Consider the following 17,748-nt stretch of genomic DNA (forward strand, 5'->3'; position numbering starts at 1 on the left):
GCCTAATGAACAATGCTTGTACACAGAGCACAGCTGAAATCATGCAAACTCTATTAGAGTAAGGTATAAGCCTGGATCAATATTCACTTAAAAATACATACTTTTTGGATCAGAAAATCTATGCTTTTTAGAGCAACGTTAGATCAACTACACTATTATTCACACTATTATTTTGCTTTCGTATATGTTAAACATATAATAGCATCTCCCTTGAACTACAATATGAAACCAGTCAGTTTTTTCTTTTTAATAAAATGTACTTTTCAACTCTATCTAAACATAAGACTAGGCGTAAAATTACTTCAGACTAGCCAGACTTTAAAAGGTCTGCTGTATTGATGACTCAGAGAGTCTAAGCATATGAGAGCCAAAAGTTAGTTGCAAATTGCAAAGAAAAAGTTCAAATCTGTCCCACAGTCAAAACCTACACCTATTAAATCATAATGACATTTCTTGTTTCAAGTTGTGCCCATTCAGTTGTGTCATGCTAGTCACCGTGTTCCTGGCACTGCTTTTCAGGGAAGTCATTTGAATGGCGGAAGAATTGTGCAAGTAGCTGGCAGGTCTCTCTTGCTGAGTTTTCCTCCTGCAGCGAAGCTGGTTGTTGAAATGTCTTCTAAAGCTCTCACTGAGAAAATACAGTGCGAATGGGTTGACGCAAGAGTTGCAGAAGCTTAGCACGCGGGCCACTAAGGTAACAACCATATGTCCTACCGATCGATCAATCTCGTTGTAATTGAAAGATCGGTACATGTATAGTACATGGTTAGGAAACCAGCAGATAGCAAAGAAGCCAACAAACACTAGAACTATTTTTGCCAGACGTTTCCGAGTTTCCATCTAAAAAGATTAAGAGAACCCAAATGAACGACAAATGGAATTAGTCCACATAACAGACTTAATTAGAACATGTAGCATTTTATATTAACTTCAAAAACCCTCAGAAGTAAGGCCAGTAAAAATGCCTCCTTCAGCGGCTGAATTACTTTTTCTATCTCATTTACTTTCCTTTCCCACTTTCAGTTTACTTTCAGCTGTTTGCAGTTACAGAAGGTCACTCTTTCTATATGGTACACACAGCAAGACTGATTCATGACCTGAGTAAGCACTGGCTTTTATCCTGAAAGCACGCATCAAGGGATGCCATGGAACATAACCTTTTCTGATGAGATCTCCATGCTTGGCTTGAAACTTAGCTTTAGTTAAAAAGCTATTTAGAAACTGTTGGCTTTAAAATTTAGAGACACTGATGAAATATATGCCTCAGCTTGCACCTCTCCTAGGCAAACCACTGAAACTGCATTGCAGTCTGAGGCATCTTAATTCCAGTGTAAAGTGAAAGGTTCCGTGAATCTTCAGTAGTGACATGAAAGAAATGTAGGTATTCAGAGTGGCTGAAAAAGTTGTTAGGAAATAAGCCTATACGGTAATTCCAAACTGAGAGAGGGAGAGAAACTGGCTGGGTAGAAGGCACCAAAGGGAGGCAGAAATTTTCTACATAATCCCCCCAAAAGATTTATTATGTATGTAAGGTACTTAAGTTCTGCAGAGGAATTAAAATTTTCTGGATTTTCTCGATGTTCTGAAAAAAAAAAAATCAAGTTAATTCATCCTAACGGGGTTTTGAAATCTGTGAAATAAATTTGTTAGTAGTTTTCTTGACTGCATCTAAACCAAAACCAATGGGGAATTCACAAAAGATGGGAAAACTCTAATGTTCCAATTTGGTAGGATTTGCATTCTGACAGATTGCAAAGGCAGACTAAAAGTTGCAGAGTTATAGTGTGAATATTACACTTTTGCACTACAGCCTAAAGAAATGTGAGTTGATAGCAAAAGTCTGAATTTACTTCCTCTTGCTGGGAGATATGCAAGTACATCAGATTTTTCTACTCTTCTGAGGCTCATAGATTAACAAGAACAACAAAAAAACCTAAGTAGAATAAAAAAACCTATGTTCTTATTTGAAAATATATGTGGGTTCAAAAATGTGATGTAAATTAAATATTGTTTCCATCCTGAGGGTTCAGCCAAAAAGCTCTTTGCATTTCACAGGAAAATAAAATAGTACATGAAGTACTAATATGTAAGCATTTTTGACAAGAAACAGGCTAGAGTAGAAATGAGACGCTGACCAAAAAGGGCATGAGGGAATGTGGCCTTTCTTTTTAAAAGAATATGCACATGTTATATATGCAGAAAGATTTCAATGAGTATAAAGGTATTTTCTAAAATATCATCAGAGAAAACCCTTCTATATTGTTTTAAAGGGTATAATTAATTCTCTCTATCAATACTAACACTTCTACAAAGTGATTAGGGCACTTCCATTACAAAAGCTGTTGTAGGTATATATAAATGTTCCTGCTAAAGAACAGCCTGTTGCTGTCTTATTGCTTCCTGTGCCTTACAGAAAAGCTGGCTTTGTGTAGCATTTTAAAATGCTCTGCCAAGTTATACAGAATGTATACTGAAAGCTTTATAGCATCTGTAATAGAAAGTGTATTAAGAAAAGTGTGGGTTCAGCATTCTGTTCAAGAAAGATCTACTGAGAAAACCCAAAAAGAACAAGTGCATACTTTTTTTTCATATTTTCAGCACTCATTGGTCTGAGAAGAACCTTACATCCTGTAAGAAAAATTTTCCTTGCTTATGTCAGTTCTCTTCATTTCCCAGCACAAAAAAAAAAAAAAAGAGGGAGAATTCTCGAAAAGTTCAGCTATGATTTCTTCTGAAAATGGCTGTGTATGGAGACAGTTGAAACCACTAGCATTAACTACAAAAACATTGTTTCTCAGGAAGAACACAAGCAAAGGTTACACTAACAGTACATATAAACACATACACCAATCCTATTTATTGTTGGTAATATGCATTGATGGCATTGAATTTGTATTTTTCTTTGCTCATATTCATTTACATACTAGGCTTAATACTAAGTAACTGTGAAAACAATTGTGATAATTCTTAATTTACCTCACGCTTGTGTAAACTAAACTATTCCTCTGTGAAATCCAACAATTAGGATGTTATAGTACTTGTACCTTCATTTATAAATGTAGATAGCACATCCATCTTTCAGTGGGATGTAAAAAGCAAATTGCTTACCTGTCTTTTGGAATGCTCACTGTATTCTCCAGGGATGTTGTGAGCACTTTTTATTAAACTCTTTGCAATATGGTAGTAGTAGATACTAATAATGGCAAGGGGGATAAGGAAATACACAAGGAAAATTAGCACAGAATGGATCTTCGGGTGCATATCATCTGTCATGGGGTATGGTATGCATGCCGTGAAAGTGGCATTATCTGTGTCATTGATATGGGCCAGTTCAGAGAATACTGCTTCAGGAACTGCTAGGAGCATGGAGATTACCCAGATGGCAATGGCTTTAACACAGGTCCATAGCACTGCACTGGAGGTCTGGATGTCCATGGGATTTACAATTGCTTTGTACCTGAAATTGATCAAAATAAAGATGCAAATTAAAAGTTATCTTTTTTTAATTCAACATGCAACACATAAGGCTATTTCAGACCTCTTGTTAAGATAATGTAATAATTTGTTCTTGTTTGCAATGTCAAGGGGTATGTAACCTTTTTTAAATTTACATTCTCTAAATCACTGGCTTCATCTGCGTAAATACTCAAGAGAGGTGGCAAAAGGAACCCTGTATAGAACCTGTAGCTGTAAGTGTCCATTCTGTGCCAGCCTGGTGAAAGCACAGAAGCAGCCATGACTCCACACTTTCTTTCTCCAAATCCTGCCAGCAAATCCACAAATGCACACCCTACCTCCCTACTTCCACCTCCCTCTCATACCAGCACATGCACACTGTTTCCTTCCTTGACTTCTGCAGCCCAGGAGTCCCTCCTGCTCACCGCCTGTCCCACTCTCAGATTCCATCAAACTCCTTGAAGTACAATGAAATAATCAGCATTAACCACCTTTGCCAGACCAGCAACAACTGCTGCTGTGGTGGCTTTTGCCTTTCCACCCCAACACCCTTCTGTACACAGATATACTGTCCTGGCTATAATGCCTGCAATAAATGCATCTTCATAAAGTTAGGTAGGAATGACTCCCAACAGCCTGTGCAGAAGTATTAAACTCTTAAATAAACATTTCCAGATTGATAGTTTGAAGCTTCTGCTTTATTCTGCATTTTGGGAAACTGTCTCATAATATATGATTACACATAAAACTTTGCAGAGTTGATAATTTCATAACAATTACAATGGAAACAAAAATGAAGAATTGCAGAGAATGGAAATATTCACTCTACAGCAAAGTAAAATAAATCACTAGAAGTAGACTCTAGTTAGGAAATCTATTAAAAGAAACAGTTGTCGCAGAAGGTGACACAGTGAAACTTTTCACAAGAAAAAGTCAGTGGAAAGGCCAAATGTACTTTGAAAAAAACATTTCAAGGATACATTGTTTAGCCTGGAAAAGAGGAGGCTGAGAGGAGACCTTATTGCTCTCTACAACTACCTGAAAGGAGGTTGTGGAGAGGAGGGAGCTGGCCTCTTCTCCCCAGTGACAGGACAAGGGGGAATGGCCTCAAGCTCCGCCAGGAGAGGTTCAGGTTGGACATCAGGAAATAATTTTTCACAGAAAGGGTCATTGGGCACTGGCAGAGGCTGCCCAGGGAGGTGGTTGAGTCACCATCCTTGGAGGTGTTTAAGGGACGGGTGGGTGAGGTGCTGAGGAGCATGGTTTAGGGAGTGTTAGGAATGGTTGGACTTGATGACCTAGTGATTCTATGATTCTATTAATGTTTTGTTTAGATATTTAATTTATTTTGAAACCTTTTCTTCTAATTTCAAAATAGAAGAAAATTACGCCTGTTTTTATTAGAAACTCAATATTAAACAAAAAAATCCAGTTTGTCTAAGTTGTGGCTGTTTGTAAAGTTGGTGTGTATGGGTTTGGGGCTTTTTTTCTTCTTCAACTTTTTGTTTCTAGTTTTAATTTCATTTACAATCGCTGGATTTTTTTCTAAAATTGAAGAAGTTTTGCGAAATGGAAAAATGACTTTATTATAGAAAGAAATATTTAACAGAAAGAAAGGAGTCAAGAGAAATTCATATTCCAGATAGGTAACTTTTTTCATCATATGGTCTTTGTAGTCAATGGAGATGCACTTTCAAAGGGTGATTCAGATTTTAGGTGTATTAATTCACCCTGTGAGCTACTTATTTTCCTTTGTCAGCTAAACAATGAGCTTAGAGTGAGAACTGTCACTTAGATGTCTCTACTTGGTGATCAAACTCCTTATCCTTGCACCTTGATACACATAGATGCATATAAAAATATAAATATATGTGTGAATGAACAGGTGTGTAAATACATACCAAGGGTTAGGTTACGGCTAAATGTAACTTAGTTGCTGAAGGAAATGCGAAGAAATGGAATGATCCCAAATACTATTTACGGCTGATTTGCAGATCCTGGCAGGTACCTCATAGCCCCTCAACACCTTGAGCAGATGTTTGAGGCACTGTGGATAAAAGCTATTACTCCCATGCAGCAACTTGTGAGTTGCCTGGCAACCAACAATGCCACTGGCTATGCCAGGAAAATACCTGGAGCAAAGCATTGTTTTTGTACCCTAGCAAACTTCTACTTCAGATAATCTTTAAGTCAAAACGTGCCTTGGAATGTTCTTTCTCAGCACTGTGATAAATTGTCTTATCACTAAATAATTAAAAATAATGGCTTTTAATGCTCATATCCTTTCTAGATTCAGAGAGAGGATTTTTATTGTGTTTTCTGTCATATCATGGAGTAGAAAATAAAACTCAGTAAATTGTCTCTGTTAATTTATGTTTATCATTTCTTCTAACACACAATGAGAAAGTCCCAGGGCGCCAAGGTGTAAAGAAATCCTTTACACCGCCATAGGAAGGACAGAAGCTTCTGAACAAAGCATGAATGCTCTGCAGCACAAACTGTAACTTTATTATTCAATCATTTGCTTCCTATTGCTGTCTGCTTTGATTTTATTACATAAAGACAGACCTTCTACTTCATTTCATTCAACTGAGGTGACGTCAAGTCCTTACATCTGTTCATTTCTTTAAAACTTTACGTTTCTTGGGAAGAGCTGGTCTGGGGACTTTGCAGGAGCAGGGACTGACCTTGGATAAAAATCATGTTTTATGCAACACATTTTTTTCTCTTCTCTTTTTCCATTGCAGTGCTTCAAACTGTTCTGACCAAAGCCCTATGACCCAAGTTAATGAGCATTACAATTGTTTTAGCAGTATTTGGTCTGGTTAATATCTAAATGGTAGACCTTTCAGAAGCCTTTACATTAGCAGAAGATGTGGAAATATTTTTGCCTTGGTATATATTGTTGTTTCAGCAAATAACATGCTTGTCCCTGAGTTATGACTGACTCCAAGTTAGAAAGCATTGGAGCAGTACCCTTTTTCACAAAAACAGACATATTCAGTCCCCCAAAAATCTTCTTAATCCTATCAAAATTCTACTTGCTACTCTAGCTGATTACAAGATAGAGGTCTTCTTCCTAGGACTCAGCCCTACCCAGTAGTTGATATGAAAGGGAAGGAAAAAGCACTAAGCACTTTACAAAATCTGTCATCTTGTTTATGTCTCTGAAAAGATAGAGAGTAGAAAGAGACAGGTTGCAGATAAAATCAAATGTAAATGGAGTCTAATTAGAAGTCTTTCCAAAAAGAACACCCAGCCTTTTCCTTTGTATAAAGCCAAAGTAAGGCTAAAAATATACAACCAACCTTTCATATTACAAAGTGCATATTTTCTATCAATAAAACAACAAAAGTAAATTACAGTAAGGGTGTAAATTATTTATTCAAATTAGTAAGCAAAATCCATTTTCTCCTTCATTGATGAAAAAAGAAAATTATAGGTTGCCATGAAGTTCAGGAAATAATTATAAATATGCATTTAATTAAAAGCCTTCATGTAAATTTTTCCTACATCCTCTATCATTATCACTGCTAATAAAGGCACAGCAATTTGGGAAATACTTTCATAATATGTTTCCTTTCTTTGGAGCTGTGGTTTCTGCCAACAGACACAAACACAATCTTGCCCATTCTGCAAATATTGGTTTTGTTTGTATAGCATATTTTGTTTGTAAAGCAATAACTTCTCTTCTAAACAACCAAAAAATACTGATGAAATATCCTCTTCCTCCAGGGTTACAACATCTCTCTACCTTCTAACCTCCGGTATAGCCTACCTACTTCTCCCCTTCTTTGTTTTCAAAGTCCTCCAAAAAGGTATTTCTCAGGTCCCAATTAGAATGGAAAGCTCTGCTGCTGTCTCTGCTGCCCCCACAATGCTATTCCCCTCCAACACACTTGACTTCAAAAAAAGCTGCTCTACGATTAGTCCTAAGCTGTCCTTCCATTGCATTGCTACCTCTTTTTCTGGAATACTTTGTTGTGATGGCCTTCAAAATACAAGTTAAAATGAAAAAAACAACACAAGACAATACTTAGACAGACCCTAGACTATGATTACGGCCTACCATTCTCAGCAGAATTGCTTCAATATTTCCTTGCCTTTTTGTTCTGTATCTCCTGTTGTCTCTACTTAAACACCCTTCAGGTAAAGGACTTTCTTCTTGTGCTCATTCATATAGCACCTACCACAAACAAGACCCTAATTTATCACCTAGTTTCCTATATGTCATCACAATGCAAATAAATAAATATAATAATAAAGTGTCATAAACCAAGAGAGATCTAATTCAGGCAGAGATCTAATTCATACTACTTTGATTTAACTTGTGCTTTAATCCTGGAGCTGGAGAGGATGGTTACCTTATTATAAAGCTTCTGTTTTAAGTGATGTTGCTATATCATAGCACTGCATTTGCTGTAAACTAGAGTCATTTATCAAAACCATTTATACACTAGCTTTTTATTGTGTCATTGCATGAAGATTTGAAATACAAAAAGACAGCATTTAGCCTAAAACGATAAAAGAATTAAATATATATATGTATAGGAAACATGGCTTTATGGTTAATAATTTAAAAAAATATTAATATCGTGTCCAGTCATAGTACACTCCACTAAAGAATGAAATTTTGGATGGGCCAAATCCCTTTTTCTTACACAGGCAGTTCTGTTGACTGAACTGCAGTCACGTCATTAAGAGGAGAACAATTTATCTAGCTGAGAACAATGTGGAATCTTTTGATGTCCACTGTTGTGGAAATTCCCTTCACAATACGCAAACAGTCTGAGATTCACATTTATTCTATTTTATTCTTACAAAATCTTGAAATTTAAAGTAGATTTCTTAATTTTTTATACTTAGTCCAAATATTTTTGTTGTATGCTTATCTCTTAAGCACAGAGAATTGCATTCACCGAGAATGAGCGTCTCAGAGGTCTGATAGCTGAACATAATGAACAGTATATGAAATGAAAACTAGCAGACCATGTGTTAACACAATTAAAATTAATGTCAATGACGTGTGTTTTGTGTTTCTCAGGGGAAAATACCAAGATTTTCCTAAGCTGAAAAAGTTTTCCACTTTACAGAAATACGCTCTATTGAGCCAAAACCTGTCAATAATATTTCAACAAGAAAAGTGGGATTTAGTCTTTTGGATGGTGATTTCTCCACCTTAAAGAATCAAAACATAAGTGTCCTGGGTTGGGGGGGGGTGTCATTCTGCATGAAAGACATTACATGTCCTGCCCACCCAGTGCTTTAGAGGAAGTATTTTTTATTTCATTTTCATTATTTCTCTTGCTACTTCTTTCTCTCACCATTCACCTGACATTAGATAACTATATTTCTAAAAAGCTCATACAAATCTGGCAATGCTATCTCACTGCCTGAAATGTGGCTTTTTTACTTCTTCTTGTCTAAGCCCATTTACTTATAAGTGCACAAGTTAAAAGTACCATGAGTAATTTGTTCAATCCTCCTCCTGAAAGCAGTAGGAATAAATGGTTTAACTGGCTATCATTCAGAGAAGTTCACATGTGTCTGTATTCTCAGTAGATTTATATTTAAGTTTGGTAATTCCAAGTGACGGATGAACATATTTTAAATCAGAAATCAGCAGATTTCCACAGGCGAGGGGATACTGTTTGGTTTTGTCCCTCTAGTGCTCAGATTTCCATTTAGTAACATTACTTCTCCTTATAATCTTATTGTAAGAAAAAATCTTAGAAAACCACACCTAACCTTGTCTTATTCTTTCAGAGTTCATATTCTGAGCCTTGAAAGGTCATAAGAGTTTGGGAAAAGAGAAACACTTCCCTAAAGGGGATTGATCCAAATTCTGCTGATATCTCTGCCTTTAGATTGATGAGACAGACATGCCTGCCTACCTGCATATCCACCACTTGCTTACTTCATGCCTCACAGCAATGATACCCACACATACTTGAATGGAGATCTCATGAAATCCTCACTGCTGGAGCAGAAGGTCAATAAAAATATCAGTTACAGAAACTAAAGTGCCTAGAAGCAGAAATCCTGAATGTAAAATATTCTCAGTGCCAGTTTACCTTTATAAATTGTTGCTGTAACAAAACAATTTCTCCCATTTCCTCAATGAATTCACTAATTGTCCATGCAGTAGTGTAACTATTGAGGAAACCTTTATACGTTCAGATGTTTTTTACAAATGTTACAAGGCAGGAAGAACTAAATAGCCAAACCCCTATTAACCTATCTGCAACAGACTTAGATTTTATTATTTGAGAATCTAGACCCCAGATTTCTAATTTCTAAGTTCAAAAAGTTACAACTTCATTTATTTGCTCCAGTATTATTATCTAAAAGGCTGCACACTGTCACTTGTAAACTTGTTTCCCGTTCAATTTCTGTTCCAACTTCTGTTCTTAGTTTGCATTGAAATCAGTGTAGATGGTTAAAAAAAAAAGTACACATCACAGTAGACAAAGTACATATCACGGTAAAAAAAAAAGATTAAAAAATCACCAATAAAAAACTTAATATAACAGGCCTTAAAATCAAAGAAACTTGGAGCCAAAGCTCCAAAGCACAAACATGACACCATGTTAAAAAAATACTGTGAAAAGTAGTTGGAAAAAATCACGCACAATATTAGGGGTATTCACATGAAGGACAAAAAAGAACCTTGTAGGATAGAATGATAACATGTCAGAATAATCAATTTCTTTCATAGTCATACATCACAAATTTATATGTACACATGCTTATACAAAGCTGGAAATACACAATTAAATCTACATGCAGCAGAGGTAATTGTGCCAAGGTTCATATGGATTGTTTGTCTCTTGTTTATTTTCTCTGGTATCTGGCAAGTTGTGTCAAGTTAATTCCAAAACACACTTCAATGGACACCATAGAAAGGTTCTCTTACCTTCCACAAATGTCATGAACTTCTAAGAACTTGCTTGCTATTTGCAATCACACTGTCAAATTGGGCTATAACTCAGCATGGATTTAGAAGTTACTAGTGGAAGTATACATTCGGACCTAGGGACCATGACTGCCTATGCCTTGTTTCATCACTACATATAAAAAACACAAAAATAGTTTAGCACCAGCAATATACAGTTTGGAATAATGGTCTTGCAGGAGAACCTATATAAAAAATTGACTAGTTCTTCTTTAATAATCTATTTAAAATCAGGATTCAATGAAAATGTCCCTTTGAGGAAAGATATTTATGAGATGCATCACTCTGCACATACATAAAATACACTGCTTATTTATTCTCTAAAAAATTCATCATCACAAGACATCACATGAAAAGAGCATATTTGATCTTTGACATTATTTCTGAGGACTTGCTAAATGCAGCCTTGAGGATTCCAGCAATCCAATTCAGACAAACACACTGCAGCATAATACAAAAGGGAATTGTGCACCATGTTATGGGGAAAGGCAAACAAAAAATAAAATAAAATAAAATAAAATAAAATAAAATAAAATAAAATAAAATAAAATAAAATAAAAAAATTACATCCAGGCCTGCTTGGTAGGAATTCATTTAGATCATTGTTAAGCAGCTTTTTATTCTATCACAGGCACAGGCTTTTACTGAACTGATTAAAAAAATGGGAAACAGAAGGAATGGTTTTCCAACAGTTTCTCAGGGTTTAGTTTGCAGCCTAGGAAAGGCTATCAGACACTGGCATTTGCATTAATAAGAAAAAAGTTGGCTGCTGCTAGCAAAATACAGGCATTGCATTGATCACTGGCTGAGATAAGCACCATAGCCATACCTCACCTTGCCATCTTCAGGAGTAAGCTGTTTCTATATGAGTTAAAGAACACACAGGACACATGCACAAAGGCAGGAGTTTAACATGTGCCTGTTTCTATATAAAGCTCAAGGAATACATTATTTGAGGAGTAAAATGTTATTTGCTGAGAAATCACTTTCAGCTGTGTAAAGATGGCCACAAGAGGAACTTCTCCAACAGCTGGTTTGAATTGCCTGACATGGACAAACAGCCTAAAATGGGTAATTCCTTAATCTACTCCGGACACAAAATTCCTACTGCATTGTTGAGGGGCAGGAGGGGAGGAAGGGTGGGGTGCCATCGCTTTTTTCTTTCTGGAATATCTTCCTTCATATTCCTTTTAGCTGTATGTAATAGACACAACAGAACTAGAACATTTTGGGGTTGGGACAGGTAAGGGCAGTCTTCAATATTTAATTTAACAAAGGTGTTGTGGCAATTGGCGAGTCAAGTTTGCATATACAAAACAGAGGGTGAGCTGAAAAAAATGAGAGATGAAGCCTGCCCAAACTTCTTAGATTTCTTTTGCTTTGCCAGTATAATTATAATCATACTTCTATAGCCGACAGAGAAACATCTGGAGCATCATTTCTTTTAATGTACTTCAATAAGGCATTCATTCAATACATTTACCCATTTAGAGTTTCTAAGACACAAACTAATAGATTTCATAGTTTTACTGGTTCCATATAATTTTGTTTTCCCATCTACTACCTACAGTGAAGGCACTGTTTTTCTCTTAGAGATATTTCATTTTACCTTTATCTTTTCTTTAGTCTTTGATAAATTATAAGTAATTTTTAAGATGTCATTTAATAATACTTTCATTGCAAAAGCTCTTTAGTCCCTGAATCTCAGCTATTAGAGCTCAAAAGGATATCATGTCCGCCTTTCTGCATCACCTGCTCTGCTATGTACAATAAGAAATGAAGATTCTTCTCCAAAGCTTGAATCTGCATCTGACATTACAAAAGAATAAAGTTTAAATAAATTCTGAAAAAGACTAAGCAAAATGCTTATTAAGGGTGATTTTAATAATGAAAAATCCCTAAGTAGTTACTTAGGCACCTTTTCACACTTCTGAATGTGTTCAAAACATTTCAATAGTAGGAATGAGTAGGAGACTGCAAACACACAAAGTGAGCAAAAATGGTTTTTGTTATAAGTTGCAGTCAAAAGTCAGCACATAAATATTAAACTTTGCACAAAACTTTTTGAGGCTTCCTACACTTCTAAAAACACAGATTGCAGTATTCCAAATCTAAAGCTAATAAACAAATAAAAAAAAAAAAAGGATCAAGTAGTTTAACTATGCAAATCTACAGAATACATTTTAATCATCTCAGTCAGGTGCTGTATTTAGTTATTTAAGTACAAATCTAAGTTTTTAAAATCCTTTGTTATTAAGATATAGGAAAAGAGACACAGTAGCAGTGAAAAATAACTCTGTTAGGTAGGTAATCAAGTGTCTTTCTGTTACACTTTCTAGGAAAAACACAAAGAATATGCTATTTCAGCTGCAGGAGGGTGAGTTACTCCACTGTTCATCTTCACTGTCTTCATTAGAGTCCAACAGGACTGTATTTGAGCTAACACATTTAAACTCTTCATTAAAAAGAAAATTCAGTCTAGAAAAAGTAGCAGAATTAAATTTGATCCTTTTTTTTTTACAGATCACATAAAAAATGTGGCATGAATGACAGATATTTTAAGGAGCTGCCATTTATTCCTTCAAAGTCTGTTCACTTCAGGTCTCTTGGTATTTTGTGGCTATAGTTACTCTTCATCAGCATGCACAACAATGCAGTGGTGGCCAGAGGTGCACATTATACCATTCATTCTCAGTCCACTGCCCCTGAGCTTTTCCAGCCACCTCTCTTCACCAAAGTTTATGTGTCAGCCAGACCTCTAACTCTGAAAAACATCTTGGAAACATGCTTCCATACTTGCACTCCACTTCCTTACCTGAGATTCCTTTTCAGGCACAAAAGAGGAAGATCTCTTACCCTGAGAAGAAGATGAGGAGGCCCACGGGACCAGTTTACCAGTTTGCATTCTGAGCTAACTGCATGGTCCATAATAGGTATAAATTCGGAAAACTTTCCCTGGACCACTGACAAAGTTCATGGGATAGGTCAAGCCAGGCACAGTTCAAGTCAGTTTCGTCCCTGGCTTCTGCCTTTTTGCAGTGAGGAGACACTGGTACACCTTTTCCTTATGTGTCATGCTGCATTCCCTCTGGCTACAATTCTCCTCTCACCCCTTTATTTTTTACCTTCCTTATCAGAGACCCCATCAAGTCCTGGGACTTTCTCATTGACATCCATTAGCCCTGGCCAAAACTGCAGTCCATGGACCCTGGAGAAGCAGGCTTAACAAGGGAATCCATATTTATTTCCTTGTCCCACCACATCTCTAAGAATTCCACCCCTGGTCACCATGCACCAGCTCTGTGGGCACTTTCAGGTTGTGCCAAGTGCTATTCAGGATGTTCTGCCCAATGGCTCCCTTAGTTTCTTTGTTGATTCGTTTTTGTTTTGTACATTTTTGTCTCTCAGTCGTCTTCCTTTTTCATGTGCTATCCACTGCAATTATTAGGTTTGCTCTTAGTGTAATCCACCCTCTCTTTTTTTCTTGGTTGTTTGTTTTTTGTTTTTTTTTTTTTTTTTAAAAAACCAAAGGAATATTAAGGTTTCTAGAGGTGGTCTGGTTTCTCAGAAATCGAAGCAAATCAATAGGAGAAGTGGCCATGAAGGGTAGAAGTATTGTCCCTACACATCTTCTGCATGGCAGTGAGAGGGACAACTGGCTTTGCAGCGCTACTCTTGTGCTGCCTTCTGCACCCCAGAGGAGAGGGAGATCACACCCTCCTATGATGCTAACACACTAATGCCACCACTGCATTGTCTCTTCTGCAACCATCTGCACCATTGCTGTTGACCTCCCACCCGACTCTGCTCCAAAACATGTAGGGCTGCAGCAGGGCACCAACACATGTGGCAGACAGACCCACAGGAGCCCAAGGGTGGGAAAGGCTGTTTGGTGGGACCAGGTACTATTCCTGGGATGGGGATAGGCAACCTTGGGCAGATCTGCTGTGTGCTGCCAATTTCAATCTGTATCTGTGTTCTAGGGAATTCTGGGAAGCACTGTTACAAATTACCTATCAATGTCTGTAAACAAAGAAAAAAAAAAAACAAAACCCAAAGAATCTCAATATGACAATGATGCTTCTAGATAGAAGGTGCACATTTGTCACACTGAATAGACTAGTGATGCTCAGAGGGACTTCTGTGACAAAAAGTCATATGAAACAAAGCAACTTTGAAAATATATATACATGCAATGAATAATATTTTTTTCCTTATAGTTTCAGTTTGTAAGTGACAATTGTTCAGAGTTTATTGCTGCTGTAGCTGTTGTTGTTAAATGTATCATATACTTGTAATTTGTCATGCAGAATTTCCGCACAAACAATAAGTGCCAATTACACTGAGGAAACCAAGACAACCTCCCTTATCCTAATTCATGCAGGCACACTGTAAAGAACTCTAAATATTTTAAATCTATTCCTGAGCGTAATCAGTGTCTGCAGCTCTATACAGCCCTGTGGTAATATGGAATAGAAAGCAGGAAAGGCTTTAATCATCATATATTAAAATGTACTTTGAGGATTATCTGTGAAAGAAGTAGTCGCAGAGAAGACATTGTATACCAGACCAAATATGTACTGGATTGTAATAGAATCTTTTCTGTGACATCACTGCTTCCAAAATAAGAACATCCTATGCTAGATCTACTTATCTGGAGAAAACACTGCCCCCAGCCAGACCCCACCTCTTCATCACCTCTTGGTTGCAGGATACTCTCACCACTTCTGATTTGCTGGCAGAGTTGTACATACACATATAGTTTCCCCAAACCTAATCTAGTCAAAAATGCAGACCTTAGGATCCACAAATTAGCATGATAAAAACCTCTCCACACCAGAGCCTTCCCTGTAGTTCAACACGTGTTGTGCAAAAAAGTAGACCTGAGTCCAACTCAAACTCCACTGAGAGTCCAGCCACCTTCACTCAGCGATTACTTAAGCCCCCAGGAGACAACACACTGGTGTCTGAAGTCAGTGGCTTCTCTTCTGAATGAAGAAGAAATTGGTTTTTTTCTTAGTAACTGAAAATATAACTACAGAGGGTAAAAAAACCAGGGGTTTTTAATTCTTAGTATAACCATTCCTGATATTTGTATATATTGTGGGCTCCAAAATGTTGGAGGAATGTATTTATTATGAACTTATATGGTCACAGCATACCATCTGTAGATATTTTCTAGGATGTGTAATTCTAAATGCATCCAGTGTAAACAGATTCAACATTATTACTCCTTGAATCTTTACTGATATTAAAAGGAGGAGGTAAAATTATATGGGAAAATCGAACACCGAATGCTCCAAAGCTATATAAAAAGTAAATGAATGAAACCTTACATATTAAACCAACAGCATTCCCACACATTATATTTCACTACAAGTATGATCTCCTCTGCAGATAACTTCTTCCCTTTTCGAATAAGATACCACAATCATACGTTTAAGGAGTGGAAATAGAGCAGAAAGAAAACTGCGAAGTTTGCTTAGCTCTCCAAGAATAGTTTTTGACATAGTCTTTAACAAACGTAATCAGGGAATTACAGGATTTCCCTTTAAACTATGTTTTTTGAGCTCTTCTTCAAAAATACAATCCATTTTCAGATGTTACGAAGTCTTTACACAGAAGTGTTTAGGTCCTGATTCAAACACTACTGAAATTGATGGCCACTGAAGACTACTCTCAGGTGGAATCAATGATTTACTGAACTGCCTAAAAAAAAAGAAATAAATTACAGTTATACTCTATAAAAATGGATTAAAAGTTTTAATGAAACATTACTGTAAGTATGAAAATATATTACTAAACTCAAGCCTTTACATCAAGCATCAATGTAATGTATTTGTTCAGCTTTAAAATCCAACAAAAGAAAATGGGGTATTTCTGATAGAGAAGGAATTAAACTTTTTAATTTTTGGCTGAAAAAAAAAGTGTTTAGTTATATGAAGAAAAATAATTTCATTTAATTTAAGGTTGCCAATTACACTGCAAGATTTTGTCTTTCAGAGCCTGAAGCACTAACAGATGGTGCTATAAACCTCTTAAGTATTCATTTATACCAATGGGAAGGAAAAATTTGGCGTCCATCACTTTGTTACTTTCTAGTTTGTTTGGGGGGATTTTTTTTTTCCCTTCCCTTTCCATAAGTTCAGAAGGTGCCAAAATGAATACTTTAAACCAAAGGTTTAAGACTGACAATTACAACAGAACAGTTTGATGCCTCTAATTCCCAGAGGCTGAACTAGTTCTGATAGTCACTTTTGGTAACCTGCTCTTCCACTAGGGCGCACACACACACACACACACACACACACTGTTTCTCAGCAGAAAGAAATAAATCTATTAAAAATATCTCTGCATTTGACTTGGTTCAAGCTGTTTGCTGCTTGTGATTTGTCATGGATTATATTTAGGATCTAAAGCCTTCCTCTAATGAATAAGACTTCAATACAGGAGCATCCCAGAGGTCTGTAAGACAGGAATAAACCCAGTTCTTGCAGCACCCTGGAAGCTGAAGGCCCAGGAGCAGAACTGCAGAAACCCTAAAACTTGTTAGTACTAACCAGACTTGGTGGTATCTCACAAGTTGGAATAACGGGATTACAAACACGGTATACCTGGTCAGAGAGGTTCTTTACCTTTCATGCCAGCTCCAGCTAGCCTTAGCCCAAACTGCAGAGGGCTGTGAAGGGACAGCCTGGCTTTCCTACCTGTCAGCACTGAGGGCGGTGAGGGTGAAGACAGAGACGCCTACAGAGGTGAGCTGGATGGCAGGGATGAGCTTGCAGCCCACCTCCCCAAAGAGCCACTCCTCAGAGAAATACCGGGAGGCATCCACAGGCACACAGGTCACTAGCAGCAGCAGATCACCTGCAGCAAGGCTGGAGATGAAGATGTTGGGCACGCTCCTCATAGCACTGTTAGAGATGAAGATTTTCATGAGGGTGATGTTGCCCAGCAAGCCCACAGTGATGATGAGCAGGTAGAGCGAAGGGATCACACAGCGGATGGTGAACATAGCCGTGCCCTGTCCGAGGGGCAGCAGGGTTGCATCCGGCTGGATGCTCCCATTCCCCCCAAGGGGCATTGCCATGAGCTCGGGGGGCAATTCTGCTTCCATCCTCCAGCTTCAGGTGAACTGAAGATGTCCAGTGCAAACTGCAGTGGGAGTCACTGCAAAGCTTCACCTCTCTGCAAGTCAACCAACTTTTGCCCCCTTCTCTCCAGCTTTTCTTCCTCCCCTTTTCTCTCTGACGAGTTTTCTCCCCTCAGAAATGCAGGGGAAGCACGGTCCGCCGGCGCAGGGCGAAGGGGACATCAAAAATTCCCTACAGCTCCCT

At 37.4% G+C, this 17,748-nt stretch overlaps 1 protein-coding gene across 1 annotated transcript; it reads right to left on the reverse strand.

Moving 5' to 3' along the window:
- Positions 1 to 422: 422 nt before the first annotated feature.
- NMBR (neuromedin B receptor) lies at positions 423 to 17,528 on the reverse strand. The gene is made up of 3 exons (XM_009571096.2): positions 17,119 to 17,528; positions 3,109 to 3,457; positions 423 to 840 (listed from the first exon to the last, which is right to left on the reverse strand). The coding sequence occupies exons 1-3, from the start codon at positions 17,526 to 17,528 to the stop codon at positions 439 to 441; spliced, it is 1,161 nt and encodes a 386-aa protein (XP_009569391.2). The 3' UTR covers positions 423 to 438.
- Positions 17,529 to 17,748: the final 220 nt, after the last annotated feature.

This window comes from Cuculus canorus, chromosome 3, assembly GCF_017976375.1.
Source record: "Cuculus canorus isolate bCucCan1 chromosome 3, bCucCan1.pri, whole genome shotgun sequence".
In the NCBI taxonomy this organism is placed as follows: domain Eukaryota; kingdom Metazoa; phylum Chordata; class Aves; order Cuculiformes; family Cuculidae; genus Cuculus; species Cuculus canorus.